Source organism: Pollicipes pollicipes, unplaced genomic scaffold, assembly GCF_011947565.3.
Source record: "Pollicipes pollicipes isolate AB1234 unplaced genomic scaffold, Ppol_2.1 Scaffold_4881;HRSCAF=5763_pilon_pilon_pilon, whole genome shotgun sequence".
In the NCBI taxonomy this organism is placed as follows: Eukaryota; Metazoa; Arthropoda; class Thecostraca; order Pollicipedomorpha; family Pollicipedidae; genus Pollicipes; species Pollicipes pollicipes.
This window is the reverse complement of record NW_023596576.1, coordinates 2,040,137-2,062,870: the sequence shown is the minus strand read 5'-3', so window position 1 is coordinate 2,062,870 and position 22,734 is coordinate 2,040,137. Positions and strand designations below refer to the sequence as shown.

General features: G+C 58.5%; 2 protein-coding genes across 2 annotated transcripts; one reads left to right on the top strand and one right to left on the bottom strand.

Annotated features, from left to right (window-relative positions):
* The first annotated feature begins 2,194 nt into the window (after positions 1-2,194).
* Positions 2,195-19,823, top strand: LOC119100993 (NAD kinase-like). The gene is given in 11 exon segments (XM_037224224.1): positions 2,195-2,277; positions 9,394-9,523; positions 10,340-10,426; positions 10,428-10,535; positions 10,891-10,956; positions 10,958-10,994; positions 12,544-12,735; positions 14,582-14,739; positions 15,752-15,834; positions 18,282-18,348; positions 18,350-19,823. Coding segments are annotated over 11 exon segments (1,065 nt in total). The 5' UTR covers positions 2,195-2,254; the 3' UTR covers positions 18,464-19,823.
* Positions 19,824-19,908: 85 nt separating this feature from the next.
* On the bottom strand, positions 19,909-22,040 carry LOC119101753 (uncharacterized). The gene is made up of 4 exons (XM_037225171.1): positions 22,015-22,040; positions 21,554-21,791; positions 20,739-20,938; positions 19,909-20,429 (listed from the first exon to the last, which is right to left on the bottom strand). Exons 1-4 carry the CDS (start codon positions 22,038-22,040, stop codon positions 20,291-20,293), a joined length of 603 nt encoding a protein of 200 aa, XP_037081066.1. The 3' UTR covers positions 19,909-20,290.
* Positions 22,041-22,734: the final 694 nt, after the last annotated feature.

The window sequence follows — 22,734 nt, the reverse complement described above, 5'->3', positions numbered from 1 at the left end:
GGCGATCGATCGCAGCCTCCAACGCATGACGGACCTGTTCTACAAAGGCGGCTGCCCGGGGCACTTGATCGCGCCGTCCTCACAGTCAAATACCCCTGAAAACACCCGGAGACACAAACCTTCAACTAGTGCGCATGCGCCCGCCATCCGTCAATGAAACGGTAATTTGGCGGGTAAACGGAATAATTCGGAGAGCTAATGCGGCTATCAGGTCGGTGAGCGTAGTGGGGACGCCCGCTGACGTAGACTTGGCTTGTCTTTGGGTATGTCTTGCAGTGGCATACCAACGCCCCAAACCCTAAATTGTACACTGTCTTTCGGTTCGAGATTCTTTCCACAAACCGAGGCTGCGCCAAGGCCCAAATTAAGCTAATCAATCCATATATTGAATATAAAGCCAACCCTAAACACTGTGACTAGTTCCTGGCCTTTGGTGTCAGTCGTTGAGTAAAGTCTGCTCGCGGTTTTGCCACCACCGCAGCATAAGCGTGTAGCGTCGGTCATCTAGAATTGATTGTCAGGTCCTGGCCATTCTGTTCTCATCATTCCGATGGGTTCTTATGTAAAGAGCTTCTTACGACATATTTTCGAAAGATGCTTGATATGGCATGTTGTCTTCCGAACGACGACTACCAATGCTAAGGCGAGGGTGAGTTTGCGTGCATTTGAAAATGTGTCAGGAGGGTATAGAGGAATGGTAAAAGGCTTACAACCCGTAGAGGGATCAGGCCAAAAGGCCGTTGCCAGTGTACATTGTCCCCGTTGTTTAAAGGGAATGTTCCACATTTTAAGACATTGAAGCAAGCATCAGGCATGTTGCAGTCAACTCACGTATTGCTATTGGTGTACTTTTAAGTGGAAAAGACTGCTCTAGACCCCATAACTTCTCTATCTAATACATATGCTCCTCAATACGCGCATGAAACGTGAGTATGACATTAGAGGTGCTGCCCAGCAGGCCGCGCAAAACCGTCACCCTGGCGTTGACCTTGCAGCACTCAAACTCGCCGAGAAATGGCAGTGGCGGTGCGGGACATGTTTGCTGAGCCAAATATCATCATGCGCTCGTGTTTTGGCTCTTTCTCGTGGGATTCTTGCATATTTATCCGAGTTTAAGACGTTTACTTGCATTCACATGCTCGGTTATGGTGACATTCTTAAGTTATCCGAGTACAAGTCTGATTTCCGTAATAACAAACAAGTAAAGGAACAATGACCAACTTCTTATATTATGTAGCGTAAAACTTGCCTCGCGACTGAAGCTTGCACAGCTGCTCAACATTGTGAGCCAACTGACGTCCAGTGTGTTTGGAAATCGCCCTCACTAGCGACAGATCGGAACGACTGGACGTTGATGTTCTGCCTGGTTCTGAACGCCGCCTGGCCTGTGGGGTGGTAGGATTGGAGTGACGTTGGTATAGCGTGATACATGTATCAATGGCCTTGAAATATTCTGCGCGAAATGGCTTGCACATCTTCGTCGGCTCGTAGCTCAGAAATTAGAGGGTTCTAAATCTTAAGAAGGGCATGTCTGCGAACAGCTCTGAATGATTGTAAAAGTGACCATTTCAGCTCAAAACCCCATACGCACATGAAACATTTCCTTCAAAATGTTTTCGTTGGCACGCGGCCGACTATACGCGTTCGTGTTGCATTACAAGATACCGAGAAAGGCGTGCAGGCGGGGGGACGAGCTCTTGACTGCAGACATGAGCTAAGTCACGGCTGCCACTGTAACTGTGCTGCCTCTTTCCTCGAAATGCCACAGGTGCGCCAGCATCGCCACTCTCCCAACAGCTGTGTGTGGACAAATGTGTCGCGTGCAGTGCCAGCCAAATCGCCCAATCTTCCCGTAGCGATGGTCGTGGCCTCGTTGTTTTGGAGCCTCGGCATAAGTGCTTACTGGGCGCTCTAAGGTGTTGTTTGAGTTCACGTCTGTCCATCATTGCCTGTCCGTGAAAAGAGTTGGCTCTCACATCCGACATAATCCATCTTCGTTCTTTTCACGCCTTCTCGCATCACGTGGAAGCTGTCCTTGACCCCGTCCTCGCCGTAGTTTTTGTCCCTGTTTGTTGTCTCTCCCCGCAGCCGAACCGTCCGCCGGGGCAGAAGCGTTTCTTGTCTCCCTTTTCGATGCGTCGGCGTGGCGTCTTCGGTGGCGGCTCTGTGTGACCCGCGACGGCCCTGTTTCAGGCGGACCCGCTCTTTGAACGCACCCAGCCCCATACAGCAGTTCGGACCATGCGGACGTATCATGAAGAACTCGGCCATGGTCATGTGAGTATGCCGTGGCCGTCGTCACGGTGGGAGACAGGGGCAAACTTCTGCTCTGTTCCACAGTGCGACGCCTGAGTTCGATGCAGACCAGGTGAGAATGTCGATGGCAAACAACAACGGAATGTGTAGCGAACAGCGCGAACACTTCCGTACAAATGAACGCGGTTATGTCTGGTGTTGGCGTTTTGATCGTCACGTTGTTTTTTGCTCTGCACTGCGTTTATGGCATCCTGTTCACAGCTTTTGCTGTCGTCTCGAATGACGTTATCATTGAAAAGGCACTATAAAGGACAGATGCGACCCTGAAGTCATCAAAGTCGAAAAAACTGTGGATTAAGGATTCTTGTTTCCAGTGATGAACCCTTGATAGCTTCATTGGCATTCAGTTTCACGCCCTTCTTGCCTTCCACATGGAGGCGGCATGCAGAACGGCATGCCGCCTCCATGCAGAAGGGCCTCCAGGCCATGGCGCGGCTTGCCCTTCCGTCTGGGTCCGTGCAACGTTGCGCGCTTCTGTGCGGGCCCTCGTGTGTTTGTGGACGCGCATGTGCGTGTACAAGCGTGTGCGTGTGTAGGCGGGTGTGTGGCGCGCGCCCCGGCGGCTGCCGGAGCCGCTCACCGTTCGCGCGACGGTGGGCCGAAGACGGCGGCCGTCCGACGGGCTGATGACGGCCGCCGCCCATCGCGACACGGGACGCCCGTCGGCACTCAGCGCTGCAAGGCTGGATAGGCTCCCTTGAAAGCCAGAAGTGTCAGTGGAACGATGAGACCGGTCGTGTGGAAACGTCCGAGGACCCCACTCTAAATGTACTGAGAGGGTCATTGACAATCCGGGAGAATAATGAAACATATAACTGAATGAAATGAATGGACAAAGAAAAGAAGGATGAGAAAGGGTGAGAATCCGTGACGGTTCCGCCAGACAATGCCACGGGTGCTGTCTTTGTGAAGTCCCCTCCACCTGCACGTTTTCCGATGACGTGGGCACGACACGTTTGCGGTGGGGGTGGTAACTCCGCAGCGGCACGCCTTCACGCGGCTGGCTCCGCGCGGCGTGACTACGCGCGACGGCGGGGCGGCGTGCGGTGACGCAGTGCTGGCGACATCGGCTCCCCTGGCTCACGAGCGCGCGCGTGCCGGCTGCTGACCTGGGGTCGGCCAGCCGTGGAGCCGGCCAGCCCGGGCGTGGCCGGCGGCTGTCCAGTCACCGGCCCTCCCGGTGGGCGGCGTGCACCTGGGCGTTTGCCGCGTATGCCGGAAACGTGCTCGGGCGCCCAAGTGCCCCGCGATCCGGTCGGGAAGACGGTGGGTAAACCCGGCCGTGCGAACAGACGGAAACAGCGGCGCCACAGACGCCCCTATAAGCGGGGGCGCACCTGGGCGCCGGCCGAGTCGTCAGCGGCCACTGACGGCCTCGGTGCGTGCGGAGGCGTCGCCGTTCGAGACAGCGCTGCCGGCCGAGAGCGCACCGCCACCAAGCCGTCGCTCTCCGCTGCAGACTGGCACAGTACCGTGGTCGGTCACGCTCGCGCAGCTCTCGGTTCGTGTGTTCCGTGCGGCGCCCCACAGCCGCCCAGAAGATGAAGGTGTTGCCTCAGACAGGCCTTCCCTGGCTCAGCCGGCCGAGGGCGCCCTGGAACACCTCCTTCTGGCTGTGAGTATGGGGGTGTCTGAGGCCTCTGTGACGGTGGCTTGAGTCCTTTTGACTGTGAGTATGAGGGTGTCTGAGGCCTCTGTGACGGTGGCTTGAATCCTTTTGGCTGAGTATGAGGGCGTCTGAGGCCTCTGTGACGGTGGCTTGAGTCCTTTTGGCTGTGAGTATGAGGGCGTCTGAGGCCTCTGTGACGGTGGCTTGAGTCCTTTTGGCTGTGAGTATGAGGGCGTCTGAGGCCTCTGTGACGGTGGCTTGAGTCCTTTTGGCTGTGAGTATGGGGGCGTCTGAGGCCTCTGTGACGGTGGCTTGAGTCCTTTTGGCTGTGAGTATGGGGGGCGTCTGAGGCCTCTGTGACGGTGGCTTGAGTCCTTTTGACTGTGAGTATGGGGGCGTCTGAGGCCTCTGTGACGGTGGCTTGAGTCCTTTTGGCTGTGAGTATGGGGGCGTCTGAGGCCTCTGTGACGGTGGCTTGAGTCCTTTGGCTGTGAGTATGGGGCGTCTGAGGCCTCTGTGACGGTGGCTTGAGTCCTTTTGGCTGTGAGTATGAGGGCGTCTGAGGCCTCTGTGACGGTGGCTTGAGTCCTTTTGGCTGTGAGTATGGGGGGCGTCTGAGGCCTCTGTGACGGTGGCTTGAGTCCTTTTGGCTGTGAGTATGGGGGCGTCTGAGGCCTCTGTGACGGTGGCTTGAGTCCTTTTGGCTGTGAGTATGGGGGCGTCTGAGGCCTCTGTGACGGTGGCTTGAGTCCTTTTGGCTGTGAGTATGGGGGCGTCTGAGGCCTCTGTGACGGTGGCTTGAGTCCTTTTGACCCCGGTGGGATGTCAGAGTGTAACGGCTTTGCGTAGTTTCCAAGGCCTCTCTAAGAAGTCTGCTCGTGGTGCGTTGTAAATCCCCCGATAGTCGCTAACCTTGGCCTTTTGCGCCGTGAGATCCATCGTGTCGAATGGGCCATAAGAAACATTCAGCACTTCGGCAAAGGACCGGACCGGTAGAAGGACCGGCAGAAAAAGACTCCGTTCACTCGATTTGCTCGCGTTGGATGGTAGAGTCAGGCTCATCACATCCAACTCTGCTTAGCAAGAAGTTTCACCCCGAAGTCATCCCGACAAAGCATTCCATTAAATGTTTCACAGTACTCGGTTGGACGATAATGTGAATTATGTTTGGAACGGCAAACAGGTGATATCGCTCGCTTTATCATCATGTGATGATGGCATTGTAACTGTTAAAAATCCCGCTTTCCTCGCAGTTTGTGCTGGTCGTAGCCGTGGGTCCCGTATGGAGCCTCTTGGTGAGCATGCTCGGCACCCACGACACTGCGTGAATGTTATTGCGCGTTACGAACCATCGAAAACTTATTTTCAGTTTTGGATGTACCCATGTTCGAGCGGCATGGGAAATGAGTGTCTTCATCATATTATCAAGCATTGCATCTTCATTTTATCTAGTACTATTTAAGCACCGTAAGGCGGCGAAGATTCGCATAAGGGAAGATAGGAAGGCCCCGAGGAGGAAAGCTACTGTCGTCTTTCACCATGTTGGTGTTACCGACAGGATTTCACACTCTCGGAAGCAGCTTTCTCCTTAACCATATATCAAAGGTTAACACATCTGGTCTTCATGCCAGCTAAAATTTTGCACTTAAATGCCAGCACAACCTGATCCCTTCCCTAATCGGGTGAAGATCATATTAGACTGGCCAGTACTCCCCGTAAAATTGGCACTAAAATAGTGCACGTAACGTGTACGTATTGTGTGTATTAGTGTACGTTTACGTAACGTCGCTGTTAGCACCGTTTTTTTGGATGCCGTGCGGAATCGCGGCCAAAGAACAGATTTGCCAGCAACGGTAAGGTACAAACGAATCCGTTGATCTAATGCTGACAGATGGATCGGTTGATCTCATGCGCATCAACAGAAGATGTCGTGAAGTTATTTATACACTGTTTACTCACGACCGATCTACCGACATGATTTAGTTGACTGAAGCATGCTGCACGGTTAACCAGTTATGGCACATCACCACCTACGAATGCAGGCGTCGTAACATGATACCACCACCTATGGTCGTTTGCAGTCGCAACACGTCACATCACCACCCATGGCCGTTTGCAGAGTCGCAACATGTCACACCACCACCTTTGGTCGTTTGCAGAGTCACAACATGTCACATCACCACCCATGGCCGTTTGCAGAGTCGCAACATGTCACATCACCACCCATGGCCGTTTGCAGACGTTGTAACATGTCACATCACCGCCCATGGCTGTTTGCAAACGTCGTAACATGTCACATCACCACCCATGGCCGTCTGCAGAGTCGCTACATGTCACATCACCATCCATGGCCGTTTGCAGACGTCGTAACATGCTACTTTATACCGCATGCCTGTTTGCAGATGCCGTAACTAACTACTATTGGAGATAAACATGTACACTGACCTCACCACGTGTATAGGTTTCTCGTGGATGGACGTTTCTTCATTTTCATTAACATCGTTTTGACATCGCTCATGTCAGTGTTAGCGCTCGCTGTAGCTGAAGCTAAATGCGAGCCAATCCGCAGCTGAGGGCGTCAGCGACTTAGCATGAGTGTTCTGATGAGCCGCAAACCTTTGAGCACATATCAGATGCCGAACGGTCGTCGGAATTTGCTGCGACGAATTTTTCACCCAAGGGGTGCCTACTTTCAGACAGGTTATGGAAAACATACTTAAAAAAATATTGTTGCTGTTTAAACTTGCGAATCTAATCTGCTTACCGCTAAAATCTTGCTAACTTCTCCACTTACAGTAACTAATTTGATAGTTACTGCCGTGTATTTCAAGGTCGCAGATAATATTCTTAACCGGTTTCACCCGATTTTTTTTGCGTAATATGCTCCAGGCTACAGACCACGTCTCCTGACAGCATCAAATTGTGATGCAAATAAGGCTTAAGTCGGCCTTACCGGAATGCAATCCCTGACAACTTCGGTAGATTTTAATGTTTTACCGTTTAACGTCCCTAGTCGCCTCAAGGTCGAAATGATTCATGCAACGATCGTGCCGATGGGATCATAATCAAAGCTGCCGGTCGGTGAGGGCCACCACCCGTTGAGTCTCACCCGATGCATTCGGTGAGGGGTTGATAGGCGCGCCGGCCTTGTGCGGCCGTCACCAGGTGCCGCCACGGCGGGCGGGGTCGGCGGCGGCGCGGTCATGGCGTCGCGGCGTGTGCGTCTGTTTATGGCGACTGGACATGTTTGTGTTCAGAGTCCGGTGTCCGCGGTACGGCGGCCGGCCTTCGTGCTCTGCCATTGTCGGCGGCACTCCGTTGACTGGAGTGTCAGGGGTACTCCGTGGGAGCGGGCGCAGAGGGCGGGCCTGGCTCGGGAACGTGGCGGCGTATGGACGGACCTGTCCTTCCCCACTCGGAGATTGGGAATTCGATACCGCCGCCCGTCCTGCAGCTGTTTATGACCATACCTAATGTCAGGGAGTACGCTGCAGGCTGTGCCGCGAGGCGGCTCCGGACGTAACACCGCTGAAGCCAGCTATTTATGCGATCGGACGTGTTGAAAAGTAATCTAATAATAAAGCCAAGTGGCATCACACACCGTTGCAGGCCGGCGCGCTGCTTGCCAGATCGCGCCGATGACGACGCATCTCTCGGTCGTGGCCTTGGCCGAGAGAACCGACCGCCGCCGTCACGCCGTCCATTCATTGGATCACGCCGATAGAGACAGGTAGCCGGCGATGTGGCGCGGAACGGCCGCTATCGCCGCCTCGCGGCGCTGTCAGGTGGCGGTGATCGCGGCGGCGCGTTGACTCCACGCTCGCGCCGCCTTCCACGGCGATACGCGCGCGCCCGGCCCGCACGGAGGTGGACTTCGATCAGGGCTGATGACGTGGGGCTGTCGGCGAGGCGTCTGTGATGGCGGCAACGCTTCCGCAGCTGTGTTACGTAAGCCACTTGAGCACGCTGAAAAGCGTTCAAGAGCCATTTTGCGTGGGGCCTCCGGAACAACCACGCTTGAATCTGTGCCGTGTTCAGGGTGATGTCAGGGGACGAGCCGAGGGCGTCGGTTTGTCTCTCCGCATACGTAACCGGACACATGGAAATCATTCCATCAGAAATGTCCAAAAGCAGCCAGAGCCAGATAGTATGCGTTAAAGTTCGACTCGGGGCTTCGCCCATCAGGGGGTTGTACGCAGCTTGGTCCCCTGTCAGGAGACGCAGTGGGCTTGATTGGCGCCGCCCCTGCGCGCGGCAGGTGTTCAGAGCGCCGGCCGAGGCGGTCCCAGTCGGTGCCGAGGGCCGGGCCGTGTGGTTGGTGCGCGGCTGCGCCCGGTCGCAGGTAGATCCGACCGCAGCACGGGTCGGGTCATACCCCCCCCCCCCCCCCGGCGCGCTGCCCTGCGATTGGCGCTCAGTCTGTGCCTGTCGCCGCCGCCGCTGACCGGCGCCGTCGCTCGGACCGGACCGTGGTGCAGTCCGAAGCCGGTGGGGGGCGTGCGTGCGTGGCCGCCCCGCGGGTGTCGCTAGTCGGGCCGTCGGCGCTGGCCTCGGGTGCCGATTAGCGGCGCTGGCGGGCCTCCTGCGGGCGGCCGGCGGCCCTCAGACGGGCTGAGGTGATCGGCGGCGGCGGCGCTGCGGCCGTCTCGGTGACGGCGGAGCGGTGCGCCCGTCCGCCCGGCCCGACGGCGCCGGCCGCCGGCGCTCGGCCGCTCCGAAGATTGCGCCCGGCGCTGCCGACGGTGCGGGCCCGGCGGCCGGCCGCCCGCCGCCCGGCCAGATGCACCAGGTGCTACACATCGGAGGCGCGGCCAGGACCTGCAGGTACCGCCGCCGCCGTCGTCGTCGTCGCTGCAGCCTGGCCCGGCCGGCAGGGAGGGCCAGGAGGCCGGCCGGCTCGGCGGGGTCTGCTGGCCGTCCCCGGTCGACTCTGGTGCCAGTCGCTCACCGTGCATGGTGCTTGCTGGGTTGCTCCTATTGTGTATCGAGACGGCGTCATATGCCCCATGTGAAGGGTGTGCCCGCCCGTTTTTCCACAAACGTTCCGTTGAGATCAATGCGTGCGACGGTGCCGACTCTTCGACTCTTCCCTTCCTCACAGGACTGCTTGCTCTCATTCCAGGTAGATGTGTGGTGTCACTTATTGTACTTTGGTTTCTGTACAGCACCGGCCGTGGGTCGGCCGGGCGGGCACGGTACGATCCACACAGTACCGGCCGTAGGCAGCTGTCCCTGAACGCCTTGGGCCTGTTGCGAGCGACGCCGATACGTCGCCGACATCGCTAGTCATAAGCGCGGATGGCGTGAGCTCATGCTCGCAGTTTACCATGTCACGTTATTTCAGGTGTATCTGTGACCGTGCGCCCGTCCGGTCTGGCTCGCCGTGTACGCCTGAGGCTGCCGCGCCGCCACGGTGGCTATGGCCGACGGCGGCACTGACGGCGCGCGCGCGCGTGTGTCGCCGACAGGACCATCCAGGACCCGGCTAGCCAGCGCCTGACGTGGTACAAGGCGCCGATGGCCGTGCTCGTCATCAAGAAGGTGCGCGACGCCTCGGTGCTGCCGCCCTTCATCCAGCTGGTCAGCTGGCTCACCACGGTCAGTGCCCCCCCCCCCCCCCTTTCCTCCCTCCCCCCGTGTCGGTTGCTGGTGAGCGTGTGGGGAGGCTTCAGTGTTGCCCCACCCCGGGCGGCCGCACCTCAGGCGACCAGGCGGCAGGTATGCTCCACTGCATACGATACTGGGCACACAGAGAGCAGCTGTCGGGGGCAGCAAGATCTGTTGCACGGGGGTTTGGTATTTCCGTTGCGAAGTTCCGCTGGGTGGGTTATTCCTCTGAACGTATTGTGTCATGGTGATGCTCTGTGGCGAATGCCGATAGCGGCGTGGGCGACTTTGGTGCCGCTTCTTGACGGCGAAAGAATCGCACTGAAGCCGGTCATGTCTAATGAGGCGGTGAGGTCTAATGCTGACGCAGATTCGCGTCGCGCATAGTCGTACCAATTGAAGCAGGACTTCTTCTATATCGAGCGCTTGACGGTGATGGCGGCAGTGGCAACCGGGCTACGAATACCTAGAAGGGCTCGCTCGAGAAGTGCGTCCTGCTAAGTGCTGTTGCAGGGATTCCTGGCCGATCACTTTTTGTGGACTAACCAAAATGATACCGGGGTCCTGAAAGTCTGGCGGTACGCAACTTAAAAAACGCATGGTTCTTGCAGAGAACAGAAATGATGGTACTTATCGTTGTTAGCTATTTTGCGATTTCAGTTAATCGGTACTAGGCGTATGTATCTGACCTATTAATGCGCAGAATAGTCCTTCACGCGATGTTTGTAGGCATTGTTTAACCTCCGAATGTGAAACGTCCGTGTGAGCCTTTGACGCCCGAAGTCACGACCCGTGCGGCCGTCTTAGGAGAAGAAGATGATCGTGTTCGTGGAGCACTCGACGCTGGAGGATCCGTTGCTGGCGGGGCGCGCCCGCCTGGTCCGGCTTGGAGACGAAGGTTCAGACCTTCACCGAGGGCAAGGACGACCTCACCGACAAGATCGACTTCATCATCTGCCTGGGCGGCGACGGCACCCTGCTATACGCCAGCTCGCTGTTCCAGGTACGTGCGCGGCCTCGTCTGCGGGGGGGGGGGGGTCGATACCAGCGGTGGGCGGCCGTGGGCAGCCTGTCATTTCCGACAGCCAGTCAGCTATTCAGAGGACAGGGGGAGGGGAGGGGGAAGCTGACACCGGAGATGTGCAGCCCCGTATCAAAAGAAACCAATGATGACTCCTCGTGGTGTTTATTTCCCGTCCATGGAATCAGAACTTGTTCCATTTTTACCGGTAGCTATTGGCTTTGTTTGCAAGCTTCTAGTCCAGCTGCGCCGCCGCCTGGCACGGTCTGGCGTTCCCACGGACTGGCCGCTGTAGCCCCGGATGTGATCGGTTTGTCTGACTGTGTGCCGTTTTCAGCAATCAGTCCCGCCCGTTATGGCGTTTCACCTGGGCTCGCTCGGCTTTCTGACGCCTTTCAAGTTTGTACCAGTTCCAGGAGCAAGTGGACGCCGTGCTCGAAGGTCAGTGTCCGCGCGTGTTGTGTATCGGCGCTCTGGGCTGCCGACGGCGGTCGGCCGGCCGCCTGCAGGACTCCCCTCCCCCTCCCCTCCCCTTCGTTACCCTCCCGGCGCCCGTCTCATCTCCCAGGGACTATGTCAGGAGCGTGCGCGCGGCGCACAGGGCTGCTGTATCGGGGGCGGGGCTCCCGTCCAGAGCTAGGGGCTGGTGAGAACGCGGCCGATTCCCCTCCGCCGGACCGGGGATGGGGGCTGCTGAGAACGCGCCCCATTCCCGTCCGCCGGGCCGGGGCTGGGGCTGCTGAGAAACGCCGGCCCCATTCCCGTCCGCACGGGCAGCGGGCTGGGGGGTGGCTGATTTCCCCTCCGCCGGGCCAGGGTTGGGGCAGGTGGGGACACGACCGGTTCCTCTCCGCCAGGGCCTGGGGCCTCAGCGCCATTCGGCCCGAGTCATGGCGCAGACCAGAGGAGTGGCGGCCGCTGTTTTGTCCTCGGGCGCCGATGCCAAGGTCAGAGCTAAGCGAACGGCAAGTCACTCATTGCCGGCATAGATGCGGCCGCGCCGGTCAGGAGGCACGGAGCCGCTCTGCCGGCATGGATGGCATGCTCACGAGCACCTCAGGGGTCCGCGGACCCAGTGTCTCCTGGACTTGGTCTTGGCGACTGTCATCTCGAGTGCGTCGTGCCGGTGCAGTCATCCCCGGGCTTGTGCCGTCTCGTGATGACGTACTTCTTATAGCCACGTCAGTCTGTTCTTTGCTCCCCCGCGTGTGTGTCACGTGGCACGTATTCTCTGTGCACGCGGCTTGCCTGCGTGTGTCACTTATTGCCCTCGTCTGGTGCGCAGGTCAGCCCTGCCTCTGTCCCGTGGCGCGTGTGCCTGTTGTGTGGCGATCTCGGGATGTGGGGCAAGTGACAAACATTCCCGGTATGCGCAGGTCACCCCCGTGTGGGTCAGACTTATGCGGGGTCATATCCGAGTATGTCACGTGTATTTGGTGTTTGCAGGTCGCGCCCGGATGTGTTACGTGGCACGTGTGGTGTGGGCAGGTCACGCTGGGGTATGTCACGTGGCACGTGTGTCCGGCGTGTGCGTGTCACGCCCGGGTATGTCACATGGCACGTGTGGTGTGGGCAGGTCATGCTCGGGTATGTCACGTGGCACGTGTGCCTGACGGGTGCAGGTCGCACCTGGGTGTGTCACGTGGCACGTGTGTCCGGCGTGTGCAAGTCACGCCTGGGTATGTCACGTGCCATGTGTGTCTGGCGTGCGCAGGTCACGCCCGGGTATGTCACGTGCCATGTGTGTCCGGCGTGTGAAGGTCACGCCCGGGTATGTCACGTGGCACGTGTGTCCGGCGTGTGAAGGTCACGCCCGGGTATGTCACGTGGCACGTGTGTCCGGCCGTGCCTATTTCACGCCCGGGATGTCACGTGGCACGTGCGTCCGGCGTGTGCAGGTCACGCCCGGGTATGTCACGTGGCACGTGTGTCCGGCGTGTGAAGGTCACGCCCGGGTACGTCACGTGGCACGTGTGTCCGGCGTGCGCAGGTCACGCGGCGCTGACGCTGCGCTCCCGGCTGCGCTGTATCGTGCTGCGGAAGGACTCGGACACCAAGTCGAAGCCGCCCATCAACCTGCTGGTGCTGAACGAGGTGGTGGTGGACCGCGGCCCGTCGCCCTACCTGAGCAACATTGACCTCTATCTGGACGGCAAGAAGATCACCTCCGTTCAGGGCGACGGTGAGTGCATTGTGCAGCTCTGGAGGGGGGGGGGGGGGCGTCACGCTCCGAGTGCTCACTGCCCTGGAATGGGCTGTATCAGGGCGAAGGTGAGCGCACTGTGCGGCTCACGCTCCGTGTGCTCACTGCTCTGGAATGGGCTGTATCAGGGCGACGGTGAGCGCACGTGCGGCTCTGGAGGGGGCGTGCTCACTGCTCTGGAATGGGCTGTATCAGGGCGACGGTGAGCGCACTGTGCGGCTCTGGAGGGGGCGTTACGCTCCGAGTGCTCACTGCTCTGGAATGGGCTGTAGTGTTTTGAAACTATGGTGACGGTTCGCGATTGTCTTATTCTCAGGTTGGCTAGGTTTGCTTTTGCCTAGCAGCCGTTGGTTTCACGTGGGGAGGTTTTGCGTTTCTAGGGACCTCGCCCCCCCCCCCGAAAATATTTCGAAATTTGCTGTTTTTTGTTAAACTATGCGAAAATTTGGTTTATTAAAGGTGTATGTTCAAACCCAACAGATGAGGCACAGTACAAATATTTTGGTTTGCTTATGCTCTTGTGAGATGCCCCGGCAGTAGCACCATGGCCGAGGCTGCTGCCAAATGTCAAAATAACACTACAATTGCCGTCATAATTGAAAGCTTCCCTATCATTCCATACCATTTCGTGTAAAACTAAGTTGAACAGTAACAGTAGTACGGCTTATGGAGATAACGCCTGACAAAAGTAACAGCTGCGTTAACCCCGGGGAGTTAACCATTGTGCAACCTTCTACGTATTTGTCTTAAAAGAGGCTGCTCGACGGACAACGCTCCTCCACGACAACAGCACTGTTGTGTTACGTTTAAGAAGTCGGTGACGAACGAGCCTGGCCGCGACTGTGTGACCGATTGTTGCGAACGCCCGCTTGCTACATGTGAGCTGACGCGCTTTGAGATATGTGCTGGGCGCTTTGGCTGCCCCTCACCCCTCAGTCGCAGGAGAACCTCGGTTGAGTTGACGCTCCTTATTTTCAGCGCGCAATACACTCAGCGATCCTGTCCGACAAACCGGTGTGCTTTGCGTGTGTGCGTGTGCGCGAGTACGCATGTGTTTTGTGCCGCTATGTCTGTTTGTGATGTGATCCCACCATTTGGGCATGAGCTCGCCTGCAAGTTCATCGCTTCAACACGTACTTGCCGTGTGAGCGTTGTCCCGGTGTGCGTGCGGTGGCTGTGGCGCCGCTCCGCCGCCGCCCGGCGCGGCCCGCCGCCTGACCGGTGGCCAGCAGCTGTGGCGCCGCTCCGCCGCCCGCCCGGCGCGGCCCGTCGCCTGACCGGTGGCCGGCGTCTGTGGCGCCGCTCCACCGCCGCCCGGCGCGGCCCGCCGCCTGACCGGTGGCCGGCGTCTGTGGCGCCGCTCCACCGCCGCCTGGCGCGGCCCGTCGCCTGACCGGTGGCCGGCGTCTGTGGCGCCGCTCCACCGCCGCCCGGCGCGGCCCGCCGCCTGACCGGTGGCCGGCGTCTGTGGCGCCGCTCCACCGCCGCCCGGCGCGGCCCGCCGCCTGACCGGTGGCCGGCGTCTGTGGCGCCGCTCCACCGCCGCCCCGGCGCGGCCCGCCGCCTGACCGGTGGCCGGCGTCTGTGGCGCCGCTCCACCGCCGCCCGGCGCGGCCCGCCGCCTGACCGGTGGCCGGCGTCTGTGGCGCCGCTCCACCGCCGCCTGGCGCGGCCCGCCGCCTGACCGGTGGCCGGCGTCTGTGGCGCCGCTCCACCGCCGCCCGGCGCGGCCCGCCGCCTGACCGGTGGCCGGCGTCTGTGGCGCCGCTCCACCGCCGCCTGGCGCGGCCCGTCGCCTGACCGGTGGCCGGCCGTCTGTGGCCAGGGCTGATCGTCAGCACGCCGACGGGCAGCACAGCGTACGCGGTGGCGGCCGGCGCCAGCATGATCCACCCGAGCGTGCCGGCCATTATGGTGACGCCCATCTGTCCGCACTCGCTCTCCTTCAGGCCGATCGTTGTGCCCGCCGGCGTCGAGCTCAAGGTCAGTCGGGAGGTCAGCGGCGGGGACGGTCTTCGACGGGCCTTGACAAAACCGCCCGTACGCAGAATCGGGCGAATGAGAGGAGTCGGACGCGGGCAGCAGGATTGTGCTGCGTCCGTGAAGCTCTTAGGGTGTGTAATGAAAGGTTCCAGATCCGACCGGTAGTCGTGTGGCGTTAGGTGTCATCGCTTTCTGGCTTGATGATCCTATTACGGTTATCGCAGCTGGTGCAAATTCCGATTGTTTGTGGCAAGCTCATCTCATGCCCGGCGTTTTGAATGGCAGACGAACGCGCTTTTGTGTAAATCTGCTAATGTTCCTGGCTGAAAAACTGAAAATCATGATGCTTTCCAAAATCCATCAGCGTCTTGTGAGACGCATCGAGCTGTAGCTCGTGCTTTGCTGGACTGTGGACTATACGCGAGAGGTCTTGTCATATTGCCCGTGATCCCCGTGTTCTTTGATGGGTTGTACCGCTGGCGCCGTTCCTGATTCGGAGTGCCCTGTTTAACCGGACCGTGACCCGGAGTGACTTTTGACCTGGCCGTGTCTCGAAGTGTCCTCTTTTACGTGGCCGTGCCGCTGAGTGCCCTTTTTGACCGGGCTGTAACTCGAAGTGCCCTATTTGACCTGGCCGTAATTCAAGACACACTGCGTAACCCGGACCTGGTCCGGTGTACCCTGTATGACCCGGTCGTGACCCGGCGTGCCCGATGTACCCTGTATGACCCGGTCGTGACCCGGCGTGCCCGGTTGTACCCTGTATGACCCGGTCGTGACCCAGCGTGCCCGATGTACCCTGTATGACCTGGTCGTGACCCGGCCTACCCGGTGTACCCTGTATGACCCGGCCGTGACCCGGCGTGTCCGGTGTGACGGGCGCCGGCCGTCACCATTCTGACCGGCCGTGACCGCGGCCGCCTCTGTGTGACCTGGCTGTGACCGCCTCTGTGTAACCTGGCCGTGACCGCGGCCGTCTCTGTGTGACCTGGACGTCCCTGTGCGGCGGCAGATCGCCGTGTCGCCCGACAGTCGGAACACCGCCTGGGTGTCGTTCGACGGGCGGAACCGCCAGGAACTGCGGCACGGCGACAGGTGAGAGAGGCAGAGCGACGGCGTCGGCCGGCCGCTGACCGCCCCCCGACGGCCCTGTTGCAGATCTGCCTCAACCCGGCCGCGCGCAACACCGCCTGGGTCTCGTTCGACGGCATGCACTACCAGGAGCTGAAGGAAGGAGATAGGTCGGTGCCCGGCCACCTGTCACCCGTCGTCCGTAAACGCGGCTTACGGCTTTGCCCGGTAGATGGCACTAGACGCTTGAGCCTCAAAACTGCATGTCGTTCTAACTCCTACGTCCATGGTCTAGATGCGGTCAGGATAAGGGGCCTTACCCCGGACGAGGAGGGGATCCCAGAGAGTGGGGAGAATACTCACTGTTTTTGCTAAAGCTGAGGTTAAAACACGATGCCAAGATACTATCTGGTCATCCAAAAAGCATGGTTGCTTAGATTTCCCAGACTGCTGTCCGTGGAGTAATGTATATTTTCTTATCTCCAAAACAAGGTATAAGTGTGTAGTGCGCCAAATTCAAGCATGCCCGCGACTGTAACATAGTGAAGCAATGTCAGCACATTGTGGATGCCGTCGCAGTAGCTCAGGTTCCGGTGGACGGGCAAGCCTATCTCCTTTCTCGCACCTGGTGGTAAGTGCAGAGCTGTGTCATGCGTCGAATGGTGTCGGGTTTTCACCCAGCGACCAGCTGGTAGCTGCGGTTGGCATGGCCCCCGGCGGTAACTTGCACCACGTGACCCCCCCCCCCCCCCCCCCCAGCTGCGCTAGGCTGCCAGTCAATAACAGTGCCAGCGGGTGCTTACACTGCAAGGTATTTTACAGAAATGAGCACCGCGCATGTTAATATTACATATTTCGCCGACCGATTTTGGTGACCTCAGCATTTAGTGGACTGAGAAACCGCTGTCGGTCCCAGAAATTGTTACCTTTTTGCAGACCACTAACAGCGGTGACTGCTGTCCCGTGAGTTCTCAGTGTATGTGCAGTAATGCTGGCCCATGGGACCCGTGAGGTCCGCCTCTTGCCAGCCGTGTCGTGGTGGTATGGTCCTCCCGTTTGATTCGCCACCCACTGACAGTGTTTTTTAGACCGAAACAACGTCGCCTGACAAATGTCACTACTTGACATCGCGCGTGTGCTGACTGTTGGTATTGCCTTCCCGCCGGTCCGCGCTGGCGCCTGCGACTGCAGTTTTCAACGCTGGCAGTTGTCCCGTTGCAATGTTGTGCAGTATTGAACATCATTACCTGTTTCGGTGCGTGATCGTGGTGAAGTTTCCGGCTCACCACCTCCATCTACCCGGTCATGTCCTGTCCTGTTCGATGTCCCGTTCTGACCTTGGACCCTGCCGCAGTCTGCGAGTGACCACCTCCATCTACCCGGTGATGTCCTGTCCTGTTCGCTGTCCGTTCTGACATTTGACCCTGCCGCAGTCTGCGAGTGACCACCTCCATCTACCCGGTGATGTCCTGTCCTGTTCGCTGTCCGTTCTGACATTTGACCCTGCCGCAGTCTGCGAGTGACCACCTCCATCTACCCGGTGATGTCCTGTCCTGTTCGCTGTCCGTTCTGACATTTGACCCTGCCGCAGTCTGCGAGTGACCACCTCCATCTACCCGGTGATGTCCTGTCCTGTTCGCTGTCCCGTTCTGACATTCGACTCTGCCGCAGTCTGCGAGTGACCACCTTCATCTATCCGGTGATGTCCTGTCCTGTTCGCTGTCCCGTTCTGACATTCGACTCTGCCGCAGTCTGCGAGTGACCACCTCCATCTACCCGGTGATGTCCTGTGCTGTTCGCTGTCCCGTTCTGACATTTGACCTTGCCGCAGTCTGCGAGTGACCACCTTCATCTATCCGGTGATGTCCTGTGCTGTTCGCTGTCCCGTTCTGACATTCGACCCTACCGCAGTCTGCGAGTGACCACCTCCATCTATCCGGTGATGTCCTGTGCTGTTCGCTGTCCCGTTCTGACATTCCACCCTGCCGCAATCTGCGAGTGACTACCTCCATCTACCCGGTGATGTCCTGTGCTGTTCGCTGTCCCGTTCTGACATTCCACCCTGCCGCAGTCTGCGAGTGACCACCTCCATCTACCCGGTGATGTCCTGTGCTGTTCGCTGTCCCGTTCTGACATTTGACCTTGCCGCAGTCTGCGAGTGACCACCTCCATCTATCCGGTGATGTCCTGTGCTGTTCGCTGTCCCGTTCTGACATTCCACCCTGCCGCAGTCTGCGAGTGACCACCTCCATCTACCCGGTGATGTCCCGTGCTGTTCGCTGTCCCGTTCTGACATTTGGCCCTGCCGCAGTCTGCGAGTGACCACCTCCATCTACCCGGTGATGTCCTGTGCTGTTCGCTGTCCCGTTCTGACATTTGGCCCTGCCGCAGTCTGCGAGTGACCACCTCCATCTACCCGGTGATGTCCTGTGCTGTTCGCTGTTCCGCTCTGACATTCGACCCTGCCGCAGTCTGCGAGTGACCACCTCCATCTACCCGGTGCCGTCGATCTGCGCCTCGGACCAGATCGCCGACTGGTTTCGAGTCGCTCGACGAGTGCCTGCGTTGGAACGACCGGAAAAAGCAGCGCCAGTTCGACCCGGCAGATATCGCTGACGGCTTCCACAAGCCGACCGACGAGGAGGCCGACTAGCGCTGCGGACCGGCGGGCCCCCGGCGCCGGACCAGGGACCAACGGGCGGAGACCAGGGACCAGCAGCCGCCGCCGGGACCAGCGAGCGGGGACCAGGACCCAGCGCGGCAGCCAGAACCACTGGACTGGTGGAGGGGCCGCCGATCGGGGACCGGGAGCACTCGGACCAGCGGTTGAGTGTGCAGACCACTGAACGGTGACCTGGAGCCAGCGAGTGGCGACGGATTCTGTGCCGGGGTCACTGCGCCCTCGCGTCGAGGCCTGCAGACTTGTCTGTCCCTGCGCAGAGGCGTGTCGGCTGTCAGCGCTGCTGTGAAGGATCTAAATGTAGAGCCGTTTCTATGTGACTGCGAAGGCCGTCGTTTTACGGCTACTCTCAGCCTATATGGAAGGTTTTAAGCGACCCCTCACATGTCCGAACCGTGGAAGGTGTGTGGACCAATGGACATCAGCGGTGTTGTTCGCGTGACTGCGTTTCCCACTAGCGTGAATGAAATCGGTTTTTTACTGCGAGCATGTGCCACCCAGTCAGTGGGAGGATTTGTGGTACAGAGTTCGTCAGCGATGCTGTGGGCGCGCGTATGTGTAGGCGAAACGGCATGGTCATCCTTCCTTACTGCTGGCTTGCTTGTTGTAACGCAAAACGGCAACTTTATGTTGTGACACGAAATGGAATGATTGCGCTGCGATCAAGCAGGTGTGGTACGCCGATGATCGTTATAATGGGATGATTCTAGTTGATCATTTGGCGACGCGGTATAAGCTGGCAGAGTCCGTGCATGGTTCTAAAATATTTTTCATCTCCTTCGCGGCAGCCGCTGTCAACATGGCCATCATGTGCACAGCCTTCTCAGGGCTGAAGCCTCCCCTGCTCATTGTCCGACCTCGCCGCCGCGTGGGCCCGCTCGGCGCCGGCCCCTGAGGTCGGCGGCGGCCGCCTGGTGGGAGCGCTGCTCACCGGGCTGTGGGCCCCTCTCTGCCGCTGGTCCTGGGTTGTGCCGTGCTCGGGCCGCTGTCTGTGGAGGCATGCCCCGTCCGGCCGCTGTTGGCGCGCCCGCCGTCGGGGCGCGGCCCGCTCTCCTGTCGCTGGTCCGTCGGCCCCGGTTTCGCGCCAGTCTTGGTTGAGGGTCTTTAGTGGGTCGTGCGCGAGTGGTGGCGATCCACCGGTCTGGGGATGTGCCACGCGTCACAGTACTGTGTACTTGTGATACATATTTGTAGTTTTATTACTGATTGTGCGGTGCTGATTTGTGACCGTTTACACACAACATAATATGGAGTATATTTTACAGCCGATCTTGATATGAAGGAACAGCATTCTCCATGTAGCTTGGTACAATACATTGCATTTGCAGACCCACTGACGCGTTTCCACTGAATTTCACTACTGCCTTGTCTTCAGTTCGGGATGAACGAGAGCTTGTTGCAATGGTAAGCTGACGTGGACAGCACACTTGGGATGCTTGAACTCTAACCCGGGCTTCTGGTGAGATCAACGTTTAGATTTTTCCAGAAAACGGCCGATATGGTGACCGGATCATAACAGGAATTGACACATATCTATTCAAATATGTCTCGAAGGACAGGTGCATAAGTGGCCAGCTGTGTGCACATCTTTGGTAATATTTAGCACGAAGAGAGTGTAGTTCCTGTTTACGTCCAGCGAATCAGTCGACTCTGTTCTTCATTCAGGCTGCGACATTTGGTGCAAGACAGCAAAAAATCAACGTTGATGTTAAAGCGTCCAATCACATGGCTCCCTTCGCTCAGCACACGCCGCAACTCAAACAACGGCGCCTCACCAACGCTGCCTGCAAGGGTTCTCGTTCACGCCGCTAGATGGCCGGCTCGTCGCGCCAGCTCCTCGAGGCTGGCGTCCGTTTCGGCGATCTGGAGAGTGAGCCATTCGATCTGACGCTGCTCACCCTTGATCGTGTTGTTTAGGCGAGTAAGAAGCGCCTCCAGTCTGCCGGCAGAGACCGGCGTCAGCGCTCAGGCTGTGCTCATTGGCCCAGCACACTGCGCTGGGGCGGCGTACTCACAAAGTGTTTAAACGAACGGGGCAGCGCTGAAAAGAACGTCCGATCTCAGTCACATTTTGAAACTTCTGATGGGGATGGGTCACCAGTAAGCCTGTCATTGGGCGATACATAATTGGTGAACATGTGTGACGCACGTATGTAAGGTTTTTCACGCAGTAAGACATTATGGCGAGCAGCAAACGGCACAGTGATCATCGTAATCGGAGCAGGGAACGACACGGTCCCTTGCGTACCCTTTCCTTTCGAATGCACTGTCTCGGGTCAGCCTGCCCTTCAGCTTGTCGAGCTTAAGCTGCGCAGCGCTGTGCTGGTTCTGTGCTCTTTTCAAGCGTCGTTCGGCTTCTGACATATTGTTCTCCAGGTGCGCACGCGACTTCTGCTTCGTCGCCATCTTGTGCTTGGCCAACACAGCACTGCCGAGACTTTGAAGCACCTGAAATCAGGTGAAACTGGCCAAAATCAGTATTTGCATGCCTCGCGCTGCTTAGCACGGGCTACTTATGATCATGGATTAGCACTCAACATGTCAGGCCTTGATGGCTGGCATCTTAGCAGATCGTTTTTGCCCTGAAGCAAGGTGATTATAAGTGATAGCTTTGTGTCCGGTTGGAGCAATATTACTGAGATATACAGTCTGCGGCCCACAAGTCATGCATTCGCACCACATTTGTCGGGCATCGATGGCCATGACCGGGTCACTGTTGGGTGCACAAAACGCAAGAACTGGCAGGTTTGTCCGTATAGCGATTGCAAGCAGTGGTGTCGAAGCCTCAGGATGTGGATGACAGAGGGAGGGACGGGGGACAAACGCAGTAGTATCTACCGTTTTTCTTTCTATGTAATCTAAAATGGTTAGTAAAGCTTTTGTCAAATTTTCCTTTTCCTGCCAAGCTGATGATATGTCTTATGTTTTTTATGAAAAATTTAATTGAATTTGGGGGGGAAAATTTAATTAAATGAATTTAAATGGAAAAGAGAACGTGATTTAATTACCTTTATAACAATACACAAGGCAAAAGCAGTTTGTCGGTTGATCGAGCTATCTCACCGTCTGCTCCTCGTTCTGCTCAATGTACTTCCCCTTCCAGCCTCTCGTCGTCTTCAGATCATGACCATTTGCATGACCATTAGAGCCATTGACTGCGCTGCCGTTGAACGCCTGTGGCGACATCTGCTTTGGCGGCGGCTCTGACGTCGTGCGCTTCTTCTCCGCTGGTGGCTGAGCCGTCTGCGACTTGCGCCACGCCGTCAGCGACGTTTGCCTCAGCACCGGCGGCGCCGACTTCCTGTCGGCCTTCGGCTCCGGCCGGCCGGCGGACCCCTGCGCCGCCGGCGTGCCGGACGCCGCCTCCAGTCGCTGGAACTTGGTGCGGCGAGCCGCGATCTGCGCGCGCACCTTGGCCAGAGCAGCTCCTCGTCCAGCTCGTCCCCGTCGGTCGGCTCCTCCGGTTCGGGCCGGGCTGGACCCAGCCCGCTGCCCAGCGCGAGGAGGGCATCCACGCGGCGCGCCTCGGCGCTGGCGCGGCGGCCGGCATCGGCACTAGCCGCACCTCCCGCTCGGTCGGAGCCCGCGCGGCGGCGGCGGCGGCTGGCGGTCGGTGACCAGGCCGCTCCAGCTCGGCGCGGCGCGCGGCCGCCGCCTCCGCCAGCTCCTCGAAGAGCTGTGCGACGCGGCGGATCCTCTTGGAGCGAGCGCGCAGTGTCTGCGGGCCGCGTTCGATCAGCGACCAGTCGGAGGAGCGCGCGCCGCAGTTTGAACGGCGCGTCGCCCTCGGTCTGGGTCTGAACGGAGCGGTTGACGAGGTGGCGCGTGGAGGCTGCAGCCGCCCTGAGCCGACCGCTCTGGCCTCGTTGCCCTCCCAGCTGGTCCGTTTCTTGGGTGCTCGGTCGCCCATCTTAGCGGCGTGTGCGAACGGTGTCCCCGCTTCAATCACTGTGTGAAGCCAAGAACAGTATTTAGCTGTGTCGACACTGCATAACGTGACAAGAATATCGAAATTAGTGACGATTCGCCAAAACCACGGAGGAAGCATTGGCTCTGCGTGCGGCATACTATGACAATGCTTCACCTACAGCGCATTGGAAGAACCTCATGTATGCGCAAGACGCACCGAAATGACTACTTTGAACTATGCAACCACTTACCCTGGTTTTTATGTGTAGTGGATGTCGGCTAGGCACCGAAAAGTGCAGGAATATGGCCTGTCACAAGTCAATAACAAGGTTCTT